General features: G+C 34.5%; 1 protein-coding gene across 5 annotated transcripts in view; it reads left to right on the top strand.

The window, feature by feature from the left end:
• The window catches only part of EPHA3 (EPH receptor A3), a 376,254-nt gene that overhangs the window by 244,977 nt on the left and 113,097 nt on the right, over positions 1 to 18,180 (top strand). For 3 of the 5 annotated variants that reach the window (XM_057501930.1, XM_036898999.2, XM_036899008.2), the window contains exons 4-5: positions 11,592 to 11,747; positions 12,418 to 12,753. In XM_057501930.1, the coding sequence (XP_057357913.1) occupies positions 11,592 to 11,747; positions 12,418 to 12,753 (492 nt within the window). The remainder of the gene's footprint in view (positions 1 to 11,591; positions 11,748 to 12,417; positions 12,754 to 18,180) is intronic. The other 2 variants (XM_036899016.2, XM_057501936.1) reach the window with 1 other exon arrangement.

Below are 18,180 nucleotides of genomic sequence, written 5' to 3' on the forward strand. Positions count from 1 at the left end.
AATAGTGTTCAAATATACTGACAAACCTGTCAATTTATATCATTGATTTTAAAAATGTTTGTATATATTATGTAAAGGTATATTTATATAAATATTAATATTTTCTAATTCATAATATGTATTTGAAACTTACTATTCTCTCATTTAATTATTATGAAATACTAGCAGAGCTCTTTTACTAACCCCATTTTATGGATATAGAGAAACTGACACATGAAGCTTTCTAACTTGTTCAACTATGTAGCTAGTAAGTGACAGAGCCAAGATTTGAACCTTGGCAGTCTGAACCTGTGCTCTTAACAGTTATAATACAGGCATGAAAATAACATCTCCTACTGATTTTTCAGCACTGATTTTTCATTTTAAATTGTTGGTGCAATAGTCATGGTAGATTTTTGTTGATATGCTCATAATTTTTCTCCTTTCCTTTTTTGTGATAAATAATGTATATTAGCAAAATCAGGCAAAATTTGGAGTCTATGGAACAAAGGTTTTCTGTGTTTGAAGCCAAGTACCTGTTTTCATGAGCATATCAAAGTCAGTATTCTGGTTTAATTACCACATATTCTGAGAAGAAGAATCACCCAACTCAGTAAATACATTTTGGTTTCCTAATGTATCTGTAACATGAGAGATTTCTCCAGCAAGTTTTATTGTATTTTTTTTTTTACACAAAAAGCTCTATATTATTTAATAATGTTGGATTATCTGGAAAGGCATATTTTTGACAGCCATTTTCTTGTGGTGTCAATGAACAAAAGCCTATTTGATGAAGAAAACTAAATGTGGCATTTTGTTTAATATGAAAATATTAGAATCTGTTTCATTGCAGTACAAATACTATAAAAATAAAACACATTTTGAGGCAGCAAATACGTACTTGGCTAACTCAATGTAATATATCCAAACTTACCCATATTTTTAGGAAGTCTCTAACTTGGGAAATAGGAATCACACCTACCAATTGAACGAGAAACTTAGACAACAATCCTTTTGCTTCCTTCCACCTTAGGCTCTGCATGCATTCTATTACCTATTAATATCATCTACATAATATTTCTCAAATGTATGCACTTCTTTCTATGTCCATGAGTATTTCTTTGTCTATGTCATCATCTTTAATTTGGATTATTTTAGTAGTCCCCTGTCTGCTCCATTCTTGAATCAGTTCAATACATTTTCCTCAAGGAGCAAGAATGATCTCTTGGAAATGTCAATCTGATGATGGTGTACTTCATACATGAAACCTTTTAGTGACTTCCCACAACACTTACTGTATGAAAACAAGCCCTTTCTATAACCTTCAAGGCATTGCATGGCCTGATTTGTCTGCAAACCACCCCAGACTGATGTGAGGCCCATGTATCCTCTCTGGTTCAACAGGACACTTTTTTTCTTTCACTTCCATAAACTCTCAAAACTTTTCCTGCCTCAGGGCTTTTAGCCCAGAATCCTCTGCCTCCCACATCTTGCTTCTGTCCTTTATATATCACATAAATCTTTTATTGCTGAGTACATATCACAGAAAATGATGGACCTCATTTTTATGGTTAAATGGTATACATACTGTGATTGCTATTATTATTCAGTTGGAAATTCACTTAGTTGTTTTCAACTAACTTAATATGTTCATTTAGAAAACAAAATTTCTTTAGTAAATATCCTTCATATTTTCTTTTATTCTGGGGATATTTGCTTAAACATAATTCAAGCATTTTTTTAAAGAAATATTCAGAAAAAATGTGGGCTATTTCCTTCATTTCTAACTTTAAGATTTCTGATTATTATTAATCACATATATGATTAGTATGTATACCATTACATATATCACACATTTCTGAACTTAGCACATAATGGAACACACAATTTTATTTTTAACTGTGACCATCATCTTCCTGTTTTTCCATTATGAAAGTTCATAATTGATTCATAGCATGAAACTGCTTAAAGAAAACTTTGGTCTGCTAAGATGTTCATGATTGAACCTAGTGACTGGGTATGGGAAAATATACTGGGACATTGTATGGAGAGATGGAAAAGGCTTCCATTCTTCTCTAAAATGTGTTGGTTGCTTTTCCAACTTCTAATCATTCTAATAGTTGCCAATCATTCTAATAGTTGCCAAGGAATACAGGCGCAAAAAAAAAAGTGTCCATTATCTTGTCTGTCACACTAGAGTTATACAACAGGAGTTAAGTTTTAAAGAGTAGAATGTTTTTTGTACATGTGTTTTATGAAAATGTGATTATATCTGTGTTTAGTTTATATGTAGATATAGTAACTAAATTACCTTGCAAAATAATATCACCTATCAATTGAGTTGAGCCCAGTTGGGAAAGAAGGACTTTGAGAAGTGGAATTTTTCTTTGGCCAGTAAGTGTGCAGATGGTAAAAAGCAAAGGCAATAAGAAATGGATGCTGGGCTATGCATGTGGATGATTTCAGGTATTACTAAACATGAATTTAAATTTATCCAGGCAAAAAAAATTTTTTTTAGATATATAATCAAATAAATGGAAAGTTCTATGAAAACAAAATTTCTTCAGATGGAAAATAGTAGGGATTCAGCTGTTTTCTAGTCCTAATTAATAAAAATTGTATTGGTTTCTAAATCTGTTGTTACTTAGTTGTGCCAAATATATAATCAGAGTGACAAGTACCTATTGAGGGATTTTCTAGGCATCTTTTCTGAATTATATGAAATTCTACCCTAAACTCTTGGGAGAGCTGCTATTTTTTTTCACTTATTGGTAGTGAGCATTTATTCTTCAGAAGACATTTTGAAGACCTCTGAATACTATGTTATGTTTCAGTGAAAATTACCTGTCAATTATATAATAGATGAAGTTGAATAGTTTTTTGTCCTAGGCTACTTGAATTATTTTAAATCCATCCATGTTTAACCATAATATTATTAAATAATCATTTTAATGAATTTCACAAAATAAAAATGAAATGGAAAGCTGATAGGATTATAAAATGTGCTAAGGTATAAACTGAACATTGTGGAGGTTATTTCCTTTAATTTTTAAATTTTTCATTAGATAAGTGATAATGTTCATTAGAAAATACAGATAAACAATGAAAGCAGAATTTCATATTATTTTGCCTTTTCTTCATAAAAATGTCTCATCTTTCTATATGAGACATTAATTCCATCACATAAATGTATGAACATAGCATAATTTAACTACCTTTCTAATTTGAGGCATGATAATCTTTCTAATTTACCAATATTATGAATATCATTGTTCATATATCTTTGTGTATACTAACATACACAGGACCTAATTGTTCTTTGCACATTCATATACAATAGATTTTTTTAGAAATAGCATCTAAGGTTTTCATGACCTGTATCTCAAACTCCTAATCTGGTGAATACAAAATTATGATGGCAATTCTATTCTCTTAATGTTAACAAATAAAGGTGAATCCTAGGTTGGTGATGTCCCCGTACTCTAGCTGTGGTTCCAATACAGCCTGGAAAATGCTAATCCCTAGCTGGGCATATTTAGGCATAGAAGTTATTTGCATTCTTCAAAATCCTTTCCTGGGAATATCTAAAGATCCCTTCTTAGGAATAATTTTCTTGGATATCCCAATGCCCTTCTGGTCTAAAGAAAATTTCTGGCACTGTTCTGGAAAGCTTTTTTAGACTGTCTCTCAATGTACCCTGAGTATAGATTTGGATCCTATGCATTTCTCATTCACCATAATAATCTAATATCCCATAAAAATGACTTTTCCTGCTCATTACTTACATAATCCTATGATTTTGTAAACTTAGTTCCTGAATCTTCCTCACTGAATGTTGATAAATAAGGATAGAAAAACTCAACTAGTGCTAGTCTTGGGAAGCACGGCTCTTAAAAGTGGAAGACAACTGAAAAGCTGGCAAAATTCAAGAGCCTTAGAACCAGGGGCTGTTTAAGCATTCTCTTTGTGGTGAATGTACATTAGACATATTTCAGCATTACTGGCACCTGTCTTGCTAAATCTGATAGAACAGCAACAAACACAATAAAGTCTTGTTACTAAGCTATCTTTGAGTCACACTAGATGGTGACTGATCCTGTTGTGTTTAATGGTGTGGTGGCATTTTGCCTTAGGCCTTTTTTTATTGAACGGTGGAAGGAACAGAAGAAGGAAACACTTGATCACTTTGTAAACGCTGCACATCGCAGGCAGGGGTAATGACTGAACAGAGCCACTTCCAGTGTATTGAAATGCCTTGGCCCTCCCTCAGAGCATTGTACCTCTATTCAAATGGCAAAGAATAGAGTTCCTGTAAGATTGTTGAGTGCAGCTCATTTTGGGAATAAACAGTTGCTTTGACCTTGTACTGGCAAATAGACCCTGTCAGGCCTGGAATTTCAAGGCCAGGAAATCATCTGTTTAGTCAGTGCTGGTTCTGGTCATTAGTTTGTGTTTACGGCTGGGAATTGATAATATAGCCCTGTGTACATGTAGCTAAAGTCTGAATATTAAAAGGGCCCTATTTACCAACAGCTTTATTTTTTAATTTAAAGTTAATTCAAATTGAAATGAGCCTTTTAATCCTTAATTAGGACCATGTTTTCTCTTAAAAGTCAACCACATTAGTCAACTGGAGACAAAATTCACTTTGCAACTGAAAGGCTGTCTACTTTCTTTCAGCAGTAGCCACCACGGTTTACTAAGTGCATTTGTTTTCCTTTCACTGTGGTAACTTTACCCATTCTCTGTATCAGCAGAACTCAAACCCATCAATTACAGCTCAGAGGAAAAGTGTGCTCTGTGCTTTGGGAATGAGGCCAAGATTCTATCTCGAAGCTTTTTTATAATTATTATTCATTGTATATATAGTGCTCATAATACTCCCTATTTCATACATTTTCATTATTTTCCAAAGTTGGTAGTTTTCTATTTTACCTCACTACTAACCCATAGTATTTAGTTCCTGTTTTATTGTTACTTCTTCATAAATATGGAACCCGCAGATTCCCAAAATATTTCTAATTCATTCACTACAACTTGGTATTATTTTTGCTTTCCTCTATTATCTTATTCATATTTTCAGTGTTTCTCAATAGAACATTAACATTTGACAAGGACTTTGTCATTTTTGTGCCACTGTGGCCCATCCTGGGGTTTTTCAATAAGTGTCAGGGTTTGCTCAGTAAATGAGCAGAAGCAAGCATTCGCTCATTAACTCAGCATTTAAAAATAGCAGGACTAATAGCTTGATGAACAAGGAAAAAATAAATATATCCTCATTGCAGACTATCAGAAGGGAAGTGTATTCTCTTTTAAATTGTATTTTTTATGTATTAACTTTCCTCGTTAAAAGAGAAAAAAAATCACATCATATTGCATTTTTCAAAAATTATAATTAATATCAATATTTTCATTTTTATTGATTCCTATGAAATTCCCAAACTTCTAAACATTCTACTCTATCAAAAGGATACATGAAAGGAAAAGTTTAATCAAATACAGTTTTTTTGTGCTACCAGATAAGATGAAAGTGTAATATTTGGAAATTGTTTGTTTGGCAGTCAGTTTATCTTTCAGTCCATCCGATCCTGACATCAACATGCCCTTTGAAGAAGTACTGTTCTGATACAGAAAAATACTGAAAAGGGCAAAAATATTCTCATTTCTTTTGCAAGTATACTTAAGTCAGAAGAAACTTCCTGTCTTTGTCCTCTTGCCCTGTGCAATTTTGCAATTTCAATGACTAATTTTAATCCATAAGACAATGATGAAAGTGAAGTTGCTTTATTCTACTTTTCTTAGACTTGGAAAGTTCTAGGAATCCTACACATTTTGTTACACAAAGTATTAACCTTTTAAAGTGTCTTGCCTGAAGAGTTTTTAGAGGTAAGTTTATCTGTGCCCATCCTTTGATAAATATGAGGAAATTGATATCCAGAGAAGATAATTGGTTGCAAGTTAATTATTAATTTTAAAAAATGCCTCTCATCAACTGCTAGGTGCTAGACAATGTGCTAGACACTGGGCATACAAAATTATAGGAAATAACTCCTGTCTCTTTGTTGTTCAGGGTCTAACCTGGGAACTCATAATAATTACTAAAAATGGAACTTCAGACATATTTAGAGAAAAAGATGTCATTATTCCAACCACCTCATTAAAATTTGGAGACACCTGGTCAGTGACTGAACTAAATAGCAAGACCAAACTCTGCATTTCCTCCTTCCTCTCCAGTGCTCTTCCTAGAAGATTCTGAAAGCACCTTGAAGTATTCAGATAGCGAAAAAGAAATCAGGAAATTTCTTGGTGAAGATAACATAAAAACATCATATTGAACATATCTTAACACTCACATTCTCAAGTGAGGAGACCCATTTCGGAAATAACAGTGCCATATGAAATTGGCCTCCCCTTTAAAGCTGAGATTGTAAGACTGCACACAATCAAATGCCTAGGTCATGCATGTTTGATGAAAAAGAATTAATGAAATCCAAACATAATATGAATAAGCTTGATTTCTAATAAATTCATGTTGATATCCAGTAGGGTTTGAGGAGGTGATGCCTCCCCTTTTTAATGGTTATTTGTTTAAATTAATGGATCATCCTACTTTGATTTATCAATACAAAATCAATTATGAGAGTTCCTTTCACACTTAACTTTAGCTAGTTCAAAAATTTCCACTACAGCAAGAGGATAAAACATCTCTGGGACCACCAAAAAAAGAAAAAAAGTGGCAAATTGCTTCCACTTAAACAATCTTAAAACTGTTTAATTACTCTTTGGTTTTCCTACCCTTGGATTGAAATATATTAAATAATTTTACCAGCATTTGACTGACAAGAACATATGCTACTAGGTTACATGAAGAAAGGTCTGAATCAGAATTCTGTTACCTGGCAGCAGGTTTTAAATAAGTGTATATCCTCTGTAGTTAAGTATTGTTTTAGTAGGTGTCCTGCATCAGGGAAGGCCTTAGCTATATAGCAGAAGTCTTTTTGTTTGTTTGTTATTTTATTAAGGTATCATTGATATACACTCTCTTGAAGGTTTCACAAGAAAAACAATGTGGTTATTATATTCACCCTTATTATTGAGTCCCCCCCCCATACCCCATTGCAGTCACTGTCCATCAGTATAGTAAGATGCCACAGAGTCCCTATTTGTCTTCTCTGAGCTACACTGTCTTCCCCATGACCGCACACACACCATGTGCACCAATCATGATACCCCTCAATCCCCTTTTCCCTCCCTCCCCACCCAGCCTCCCCCACCCCTCCTCTTTGGTAACCACTAGTGCCTTCTTGGAGTCTGTGAGTCTGTTTCTATTTTGTTCCTTCAGTTTTGCTTCATTGTTATACTCCACAAATGAGGAAAATCATTTGATATTTGTCTCTCTCTGCCTGACTTATTTCACTGAGCAAAATACCCTCTAGCTTATATAGCAGAAGTTTTTTATTTCAAAACTTAAAACTGAATAAATATGAATTAGCATTAGCTTGTCTGTTCTGTTTTCTTTGATATTCTACAAAAAATTATCAAAGACTTGCCTTTAACAATAAAAGAAAACACTACTTTCTACTCCTTAGCTGACTTTTTAAATATGCTGAACCTTCTCAGACTCTACAACTTAAATGAGAGAAATGTGTGATGTTATATCACTAGTTTTACATTCATGAAGGAAAGGAGGTGCTTTCAAATTATAATCATTGCTTTAATTACAATAAGCAAAGGTAATAAAACAGCATTTATGCCCCTTATAGGTAAAGTTTCAAATCCTTCCATAAAGATTTTTTGAAGGGTGAAGAAGATATAACAGATAGATAGATATTTAAACACAAGTTGATTTACTGCAAAGGAGAAAGATTTTTTATTGGTAGGAAAAAATTTTTAGAGCAAGTATGCATTTTAAAAGTGTGTTTCCTACCAGCATAATCATTTTGTTAGTGAATAAATTATTCAGTTAATGAATAAATCTGTTGTATAATTCTGGGGAGAATTTAGAGATTCTGCTTACAGCACAAAAGGGAAAATTTTCTTGTGTGCCTCCCACATAGAGTGGGTCATCCTGTTCTTGAAGTTGACAGATTCTTTTTTCCCTTCCAACAAAAGAACACACTTGCTCATCTTCCCATAACAATGTCACACATCAAATAGATAGAAAATTTTAGAGAAATACAAGAAAGCATTGCAGTGTCTGAAATAGTTTCTTACTAGGAATAGATGAAAAATGACTTGCATTTGTTTAATTAAATAATTTTAAGATGACTGTTCTTCAGTGTTATACCAACAATTCAGAACTACTAGGAAAATAATCCATGGTTTTGGAAAATAACGTACTTTCAGTAATTGACTTACATAAATTAAAAGCAGAAAACTGCTTGTTCCAATCACACCACTGAATTTCTCTGTTACCTCGGCCATGATGCTCCTTCTGTTTCTGCTTCAATTGTCCATCTGTAAAATGAGTAGATTAGTATCTGACCTGATTAGTTCAATTTAACTGTTGTGAGACTCATTTGAGATGGTACATATAAAAATTCCTTCAGAAAGAAAATTCAGGATGCTGTTATAGAAACTAGCATTATACACTGCATGTAGTTGGCATTCATTGAATACCTATAAATAGGCAGTTAAAGCCTATCAGTTAGCTACTGGGTACCAGAAGATGCAGAGCAGAGCCTGTTCTGTGTGCCACCTAACATCCTAGGTTTCTGAGTCCTCAGATGTAAAACATATACTGGCCAATGTGATTTCTTAGGATCTTTTTAGCTCCTTTAAGGTGTAATTCTACTTAATTAGTATATCTCAACAGATTTTCTGCTTGTCTTTTATATAATTTAGGAATACTTTCTTCTGCAGGTAAAAGAAAACTTGACCACAGTGATTTAAACAAACAGGGTGTTCTTTATCTGACATTATAAGAAATGTTGAGATAGGTACTTGCTGAATCAACAAATGCAGGGTACACATCTCTCTTGAGTTTCTTGGCCTTTCACTTGCTGCCATGTGTAAGCCGTTATGCCCAAAATCAATTGCATTTGGACCATCTTATTAGGAAAAGTAAAAGATATCTCAAAGACCTTCATCAGATTTCCATTTGTATCTCTTTGGCCATCTTTTTGGCCATTCATCGCTATTTGCAATGAGGTCTAAGTACTTCTAAGTAAGGAAGTGCTTGGCAAAGTACAATTCTGAACAAAATCAGGATCTTACTAGCAAGCAGGAAGCAGCATCTGGATGTTGTATGTGGAACCAGCAGTACCCACCACATTCCTCTACTTAATGGTTTGTCTTCCCATGTTGATTTATTTGTGAATTTGATTATGCTGTTTATAGACCAACTCCAACCATCTTTTCATGATCTTTCTCAAATGAGATTTTTTCTGTATAGTCTCTTCCAACTGCTTGATCGGAGTGGAGTTCTTGCTTCACGTGGCCTGTGCTGAATGTCTGTTGCCCTCTTTCAATTGCAAAAATCGAAATGGATGGACAGAATTAGGGACATTTATATCCTCAAGGCTAACTTCTTAGAGCCTGAATTAGACTAAGGGATTGGGAAATACTTATTATACTGCATGTGTATGTGCCTACCTATCTTTTACTATAATATATCTCTAAGGTTAGTATTTAGTCATAATTAGGTCAAGTCTTGTTACTAGTTTGGGTCACATTCTTAACTTCTATGTTTATTAATGATAGTTTCTTTCAAGTTACTATCAGAAATCTTGTACTGTAGTGCTGCAGCTAAGAAGTGATTGTATGACTGTCTTGTCTTTTCTTTAAGTATCACACAATATAGCCATTTATAATAACAACAAAAAGTGATTAAACATTTAGTTAGTACCTTTATGCTAAATGTTGTGAAGATTATAAAAACCTCAAATAAAAATGCACAGATAAACTTGCAATCAAACAAAAAAACAGAGTACATTTGAACCCTGCAACTTAATCTTTTAAGACTCAGCAATGCCCTCTTTGTGAATCTAGACACTGGATGAGCTAAATTGAAACCAGAAGTTAAGTGTATAGTTTGTTTATACTTTAATCATTTCTCCTGAAGGCAGCATGACGTGAGATATGCCTGGACATTTCTAACCAGTGCTTAAGGACAATGTCCAAGGCTTTGTAATTCTAATCCACATTTGGTAAGGGCGATAGAATTTATTTGAGTAGCTTTCAATGTGGCACCAAAAGTTCAATTTCATGTAAAATGGCCCTAGACCAGCAGTTCTTAATAAGAGCTAGAAAACAGCAAGACTAAATTAATGATTGCTATCATTTTAAGCTATTCTAATTGTTTGTCTTGGCAGAGTATTTCCCTTGTCAGTGTATTGCCCAGGAAATGTTATATGGGAAGAAATACTATTATAGATACAATGTGTTACCTTTCAAAATTCATTTAATGATTATAAAAGTTAAGATTTGTCCTCACAGGTTTCACTTGAATGCAAACAACCTGTTACTGACAATATGAAGCTGAAATTCTGGAATCCAATGATAAAATCTATATGGCAAATGATATAAGTAAATGCTTTAAGCCATCAAATCTCAATATCGCATTGAAATTGAGTTTTAGTACTGTAAGAAATTATTGACTTCCAAAGATGATGTAGAAAAAACTTTAAAATATTGGACTATAAATTTCTTTCTTAAAGGAATATCAAGGGACTCCTTGTTAGGATTTTCCTATGATTTCTAATGTAATTATAAAAATGGATCAGATGAGACAGTATAGCATTTTGAATTTTATGTCAGATTAAATGAAAATAATATAGTAGAGGCATAATTATTTTGATGCAATAAATAGATAGTGAATACTAAATGGGCAGTTGAAATCAATATTTGATAACCAGTTAATTGGGCTTAAGAAAAAACATGTCATTCAGAGATATGGCTAGAAAGTAAGACGAGGACACAGAGTTATTAAAAAAGCTTTAACCTAGTAATAATTCACATGTAGATTAGTTTAGATAGAAATTGTACTTTCCTATGTATTGGAGATGCATACAGGAAATGTATTAAAAATCTTTATTTTATGACATTGCCAGAGAAGTTAAGGAACAACATTTTCTAGGCAGAAAAAAATATCATAGTTCATGAGAACTATGTATTAAGAATCTTAAAATATCACCAAGGCCATATTTTCTTCCTTCAGCTGTTTACAGTTTCTGAGGATGCAGTTGTACACACAGAAACCAATTAGAAAACAATTAGTAATGTGGTACAGTGTAGAGAATGTACGCACTGCATCATGTTTAAAAAGGGCTTAGTGACATGATGACGTGGCTTTGCTCTATTTTTTCTACAAACAGTCCAGTGCCAAGTAAAGCTGTGAAAACATGAGCTGGAAATTTCATCACACCCTAGTGCGAAAATAGTCTCAATCTTTGGGTTTTTTCCCCCCTTGACATTTGGTGCAAATTCGAACATTTGTGTGGAGAATCTACACTGGGCTACATTATTTGCTGCTGTAAATTCTAGGAGGAAAAAAATGGATTTTTATTTATAATGCATGTATGCCCTAAAATCCTGAAATCTGTTTTCCTTGTTTTCAAAAAATATGTTTTCAAAATTATCACAGAATTTTAAAAGACTCATTTTGTTTGTAGCTTGTCGACCAGGTTTCTACAAAGCTTCAGATGGTAACATGAAGTGTGCCAAATGCCCACCTCACAGTTCTACTCATGAAGATGGTTCAGTGAACTGCAGGTGTGAGAATAATTACTTCCGAGCAGACAAAGACCCTCCATCCATGGCTTGTACCCGTGAGTAGTTTTGCTGCAACCCATGCCTCCATGTTTGTTTTATTTTATTTATTTATTTTTTCTTTTAAGCATTTGGCCCATTTCCTTCTGTTATCCATGTGCAAATTGAAAGCTTTCTCTGCTTTACTCTTCATGCCTGGCTCACCACAAATGCAACATTTATCACACAAAATGAATTAGTTTTTAAAGCACTTCCTGCAACAGGGCCCCAGAAAGAAGGAAAATTTTCTGTATCTTGTTTTGGATCTTACATTACATTTGACAGAAGAGGGGAGGTTATAGACATGGGATTTGTGTTTTTACATTTCTATTCCCTCTTGTTACATATTGGTCATAGGTCATAGGGAAAAAGGACGAAGATTTATAAACTAATACTAAAGTTTTTGTAACTATTCACAAGAGCATTAAATTTAGTGGTAAATTCCTTTGTTGGACTTTGCGAGTGCACCTTCAACTTTGAGTCAAAACTCCCCCATTCATAGCTTGGGGACGACAGTGCTCTTGAATCCGTGTGTCTATAAGCTCATGCATCCTCTAAGGACAAATTAAAAGTATATAATAAAGACAAGATGGTTATTTACTTCTTTCAGTTCCATTGTAAATTATCTATTTCCCTTGTAGTAGAAAACAGAAGGTGAGGCTCATTAATCTTTGTTGAACTACTTTGCAGGACCTCCATCTGCACCAAGAAATGTTATCTCTAATATAAACGAGACTTCGGTTATCCTGGACTGGAGTTGGCCCCTGGACACAGGAGGCCGGAAAGATGTTACCTTCAACATCATATGTAAAAAGTGTGGGTGGAATGTAAAACAGTGTGAGCCATGCAGCCCAAATGTCCGCTTCCTCCCTCGACAGTTTGGACTCGCCAACACCACAGCGACAGTGACAGACCTCCTGGCACACACTAACTATACTTTTGAGATTGATGCCATTAATGGGGTGTCAGAGCTGAGCTCACCGCCAAGACAGTTTGCGGCAGTCAGCATCACAACTAACCAGGCTGGTGAGTACATGCTGGGTGCTTACTCCTCCTGCCGTCTCAGAGCCAAGTAACAGTTTTGACAGTGGAAAAAAAGATTTGAAAGAGCCCAGGATTTTCTCTTTTGTCAGTTTTAGATCGTTGCAGTATATTAAATGACTCAATGTAATTCTTCAGGTGAGAATAAATCAGACTTGTTAGATGATTTTAAACTAATTGAATCCATTGTTTCCCAATTCAGAACCTTTAAATATTTGGATTCTGAAAGTAGTACTTGTGGGGCTTCTTGAAACATTTTGATATTTCAAATAACTTAACAACATTGAATCTTAGCTTGGAAAAGGTTATGTAGGGTATTTAAAACTATAAATATCTTTACCTTAGTTATAATTATCTAATTTTAAGAGTTCTTCCTTATGCTCCTCAGAAGCTGTATTAATTAGCTCAGATGGTGATAATTATATGATTATTTAAAAGTAAGAAAATAAACCCATTTTATTTGATAGTATGTTTTATATTAAAAAATTCAGAATATGGAATTTTCTGGTGAATCGTAGTGAAGAAGTCTTGGTGGAGAACAGTTGGAATCACTGATCTGAAAGTTTTCTGATTATAAATTATTTGGTGATTTCACCATCTACATTTTCCAGGGACAATCTCTTCACAATTAAAGTGAAAAAACACTGCATTGGGAGGTTGTAAGCACAAAGGCCTCAGCTGCACCCAATCCCCCCCCATGATCTAACAACCAAAGAATAAGTCTTCAAATAGAAGAGGGGGTCTCCAGAGCTCCTCACTCTTGAGGGGTCTGTGCCCTTGCCATGCAATTGATAGATATTTTGAATATAACCCCATTACAGTCCATGTTCACTGTGTCACTTTCTGATTTCAGATTCTTCTTTTATTCCCACTTTGCCTCTGGTCTCTTAAATTGATGAGAATCTTATACTTTAATATTGTCTCATGATGATAAAGAAACTTTATTTGTGGAAAAGACATGACTTTTAAATGAAGTGAGCTAAATCCTTATTTCAGTCTTGCTTTTTGAATCTGTAATTTTTCCCACTTCAAACTAGATCCCAGACCAACCTGCAATATGCTTTTGCTTTGCTTCAGTTAATGATATTTAAACTTTGTAACTAATAATATTTTAAAATGTGAAACTTGGGTTTGTTTAACTGTCTTCTGTGAGAGAAAAATAGTGAGTAATGCTATTGCTATATAACGTGTGATTATAGCTTCTCATATTTAATGAACACAGGAATTTTAAGGAATTATAATTATGTGGTAAATGGCTTTCCCAAATCCTTTATTTCACGCTGACTTTCTACCTTGTTTAAAATAGAAGCATCAATCTGTTTTATAACTATCTTCTAAGTCAAACAGAAACATATGAAAACAAGCAAGAGCCCCCTATTCCTATCTTATCACTGACCTCTGGCTTTCTGACAATGCATTTATCAGGAGACTAATAGTTCCAGATACATACAGTGAATGAATCTAGGTAAAGTGGCAACCAAGAGCAGGCCAAGACATTAACAAATAAATGGGGTTGATGCTTTGGCCTTCCAACTTACAAATCACAAGATAAGACAAGGAAGAGATCAGTTACTCTCTCTCATTAAAAAAAAAAAAATCACAGATTTGTCTACAGTATGTACCACTAGACATTTTATATATTTATGTCAGGGTGACTATATCATTGCGTGTGCCTGGAGAGGTGCCTTGTTCTATCTTTAAATCTCCACTGTAAGATATAGAAGCAAGATTAGAAGCAATGCCATTTCTCCAGGGAGTGTTTCTTTGTTTTGCTCTATTTTTCTTTTTGTGAAGGTTAATGGACTGGTAGCCTTGAAAAATGAGCTCCCTACCACTAGAAAGATATGTCTGTGATAGATATGATTCCATGGTGTTTAAATTCCTTCTAGTCTCTCTATCTGACACGGACATAAAGGGGAAACATGAATGTATCCTTTTTAATTTAGTTTGTGAGATTGAGTTTGTTGATTTTCCTCTTGATTACATTGTACAAACGATGTGATGACCACACGATAAGGGACCTTCTAAATCGTAGAGGATTATGTTGTAAATTCGGATGTTAGTTCTCAGCTCTCACTACTTCCACAAAGTGTGCTGGGAGATAAAAAGCATGGTCTCAGCATAAAGATTTTATCCGCACAGTTATCAAACATGTACAGAATTACAGATTGCAAAACAAAAATCTGTGAAGTTGTAACAGTGTAAATTGCTACTTCTTGTTTTCTTCCTTGAATGAGTATATTTACCTTTCAGTTCTGGAAACTATCAGTCCACTAGTGGAATATCCAGCTCTGTTTATTCTCAACCTCAATCTGCCTTCCTCCTCCCCACTCCACTATCCTACTGCATATAACGATCCTGGACTAGAATAGAGGACACTAACAGAAAACACATGGGCTTGCAATTTCAAGGTCCACCCCTTTCCCCATTTTACAGCTAGAGATACTGAGGTCCAAGAAGCATTTGTAACATTTCATCAAGATATCAAATTTCCACTTATGTCTAATAGTTCCAACTCCACTTTCAACTTCTATTCTCGTATTCTTTCTGCCACCCTGTGATTTGTGCCAAATAGCTACAAAAATCAATGTTGCCTTGGAGACAGAAAGGGGCTTTGCTGGGAAAAAATCTGCTGTAACCTGTGCCATTCACAGTATACTTGGTGGTTGCTGCTAGTCATTTATTGCAGGGTTTCCCAGGAGTGTTAGTCAAGAGATCTTCCTTACCATCCCCACTCTTCCCTGAACCTAAGCTCAGCCTTTACTCCCTCAGTCTTCACAGATGATTTTCCCTCAGTGATAATTGTTACTTAAAATAAGAAATACACATTTGGTCTTGGTCTCAGTTCATGGTACAGAGCTCCTAAAACCCTTGACATTTCCTAAGTGATAAGAGCAATAAAGGTGTATTTTGTTATTCATGACAACCCCTTTCAACTACAACTGAGTTTATGTTAATGAAATGGTTTTTGGTAAACCTCTAAGGATGGATGCTGTTGCCAGGGGAACCAAATCCCGTAATGAGGGTTGGAACTTTCAGCCCTCCTATTTCTTATTCCCAACCCCAGGGAGGGGTCTGGAGATAGAGTTGGCTAATCAGTGGCCAGTAATGTAATTTATCATGCCTGTGCAATGAAGCCTCCTTGAAAGCCCAAAGGATGGGGTTCAGAGAGCTTCTGTGTTGATGAACACATACAGGTGGAGAGAGCATGGAAACTCTGTACCCATTCCTCCCTACCTTGCCCTGTGCATCTCTTCCATCTGGCTGTTCCTAAATTGTATCCTTTTATAATAAATTATTAATCTAGTAAAACTGTTCCATGGGCTTCTCTAGAAAATTAATTGAACCCGTGGAGGTGGTCATGGAAATCTTTGATTTATAGCCGGTGGATCAGAAGTACAGATAACAACCTGAATTTGAAATTGCATCTGGAACAGGAGTAGGGGGAGTCTTGTGGGACTGAATTCTTAACCTGTGGTTTCTGCTGCTAACTCCAGGTATGTAGTATCAGAACTGAATTGAGTTGTGAATACCCAGCTGATGTTGCAGGATTGCTTAGTGTGGGGAAAAATTCCCTCCCCATACATTTGGTGATCAGAAGTGAAGTGTTATGCCAATTGAGTATTGAGTAGAGGAGACACACAGCAATGTGTTTTTCCTTACACCCTCCTAACTTATTAAGTTTATTAAGTTCAAGAGGGAAAAGGAAATGCTTTTCTCCACACTTAGTGTTAGATGTTTTAGTATCTGGTTGTAACGTTCATAAATAAATAATGCCATATATTATAATAGTCCTCTTTTAATTATGTTGAGATTCCAAGAAAAACAGGACTTGGACCTTAAAAGCATTAATTTAAATAAAAATTTCCTACTGCCCAGCAGCTTCTTTCCACTGAGATATTTGTTCAAAAGGTTAATGGATCAACACATATAATTGAATGACTCTTATGTTCATGAAATGTATGCCTTTAGCCATGCAGAAATTTACAATCTAAGTATAGATTTTTTGAAAAAATGATATGAAACAAATAAGCTTGCACAAGATACTATGTAATTAAATGAGTTAAGAAGTGGCAGTTAAGAATTTTCGGAAAACCTTTATACAGAAGAGTTTAAATGTGCTTTGAAAAATAGAAATAAATCAAATAAGCATAAAGAAAAGGAAGTATGTGTGTGTGTGTGTGTGTGTGTGTGTGTGTATCACAACATTGCAGTTGAGTTCCCTGAGTAACAGGAAGGCAGGTTGAGAAGAGGAGATGGATCTTGTTAAGTGTAATAAGAAATCAGATTGGATAGACAAGGAGGGCCCAGTGACTTGAATGTTAAATAGCAGGGTACTGGATAGAGATACATATTTTAAACAGAGAAATAAACTAATTCAGTTTGTGTTTTTAGAATCTTTATTTTGAAATGAGCAGGGAATGTAGACAATAAATACAATTAGCATGTAAATTCTTGAGTCATAATTAAAGAATGGAATAAATGAAGTCATTGGATTTAAATAAGTATTAAGTTTATCTGTAGTGGCATTAAAAATTTTTTGAGCCATAAACTCAACCCAAAATACAATTAAGAACTTGAGGCCTTTTCCTCCTTGTATTCTTGATCTCAAGATTGTTGACATTGAAGGACCTTCAGTCTTAGAACTGTTTTGCCTTGGAATCCTACAGTCAAATAAACAATATTATCTTTAGACTTAGGTAAATGCCATCACGTTTCTCTCAATTTACAGTAGTTGAAAGACATATCCCTCCATTATCTGGGTCCTGATATTCCTCCAGTATTTCCTTTTTCACCATCTCCTCCAACCTTGAATTTTTTGCTCCAGGAATGAACATTTTTCATATCTTTTTTCTGGGTCCATTTAAACTCATTTTTCCCTCTATAAAGATTCTCCGGACTGACACTTCCTCAGTGTGCATCAAACCTTCTGTTCTCCATTCAGTTTACCCTACTGGAGTCCTGAATACATGTGTATAATTTCTATCATAAAATCTGTTTTGTTCATATGTATGAAAATGTTACCAAATGTCACAAAATAGTACTATAATACACATTATTTGCCTTGTCTTCACCCAGATTCCTTGGAAGTTAACATCTTACTACATTTGCTTTACCATTCTCTCCCCCATTTCCTTCTCTATATAGATATTTATTTCTGAATCTTTTGAGAGTAAATTGCATGTATTATGCCCCCTTACACCTAAGTACTATAGTATGAATTTCCGAAAAACAATGAAATTTCTTACCGAGCCTCAGTACCTTTATTAACATCAGGACATTAACATGGTTCAATACTATGGTTTCACCTGCAGATATTAATGATCTTTTGTCAGGTGTTCCACCAAAGTCCCTTTAGCAAAAAAAACCCTGATGTTGTGTTTGCCTTCCATTTCTGTAATATAGTACCTG

The sequence above is a fragment of the Manis pentadactyla genome, chromosome 1, assembly GCF_030020395.1.
Source record: "Manis pentadactyla isolate mManPen7 chromosome 1, mManPen7.hap1, whole genome shotgun sequence".
In the NCBI taxonomy this organism is placed as follows: Eukaryota; Metazoa; Chordata; class Mammalia; order Pholidota; family Manidae; genus Manis; species Manis pentadactyla.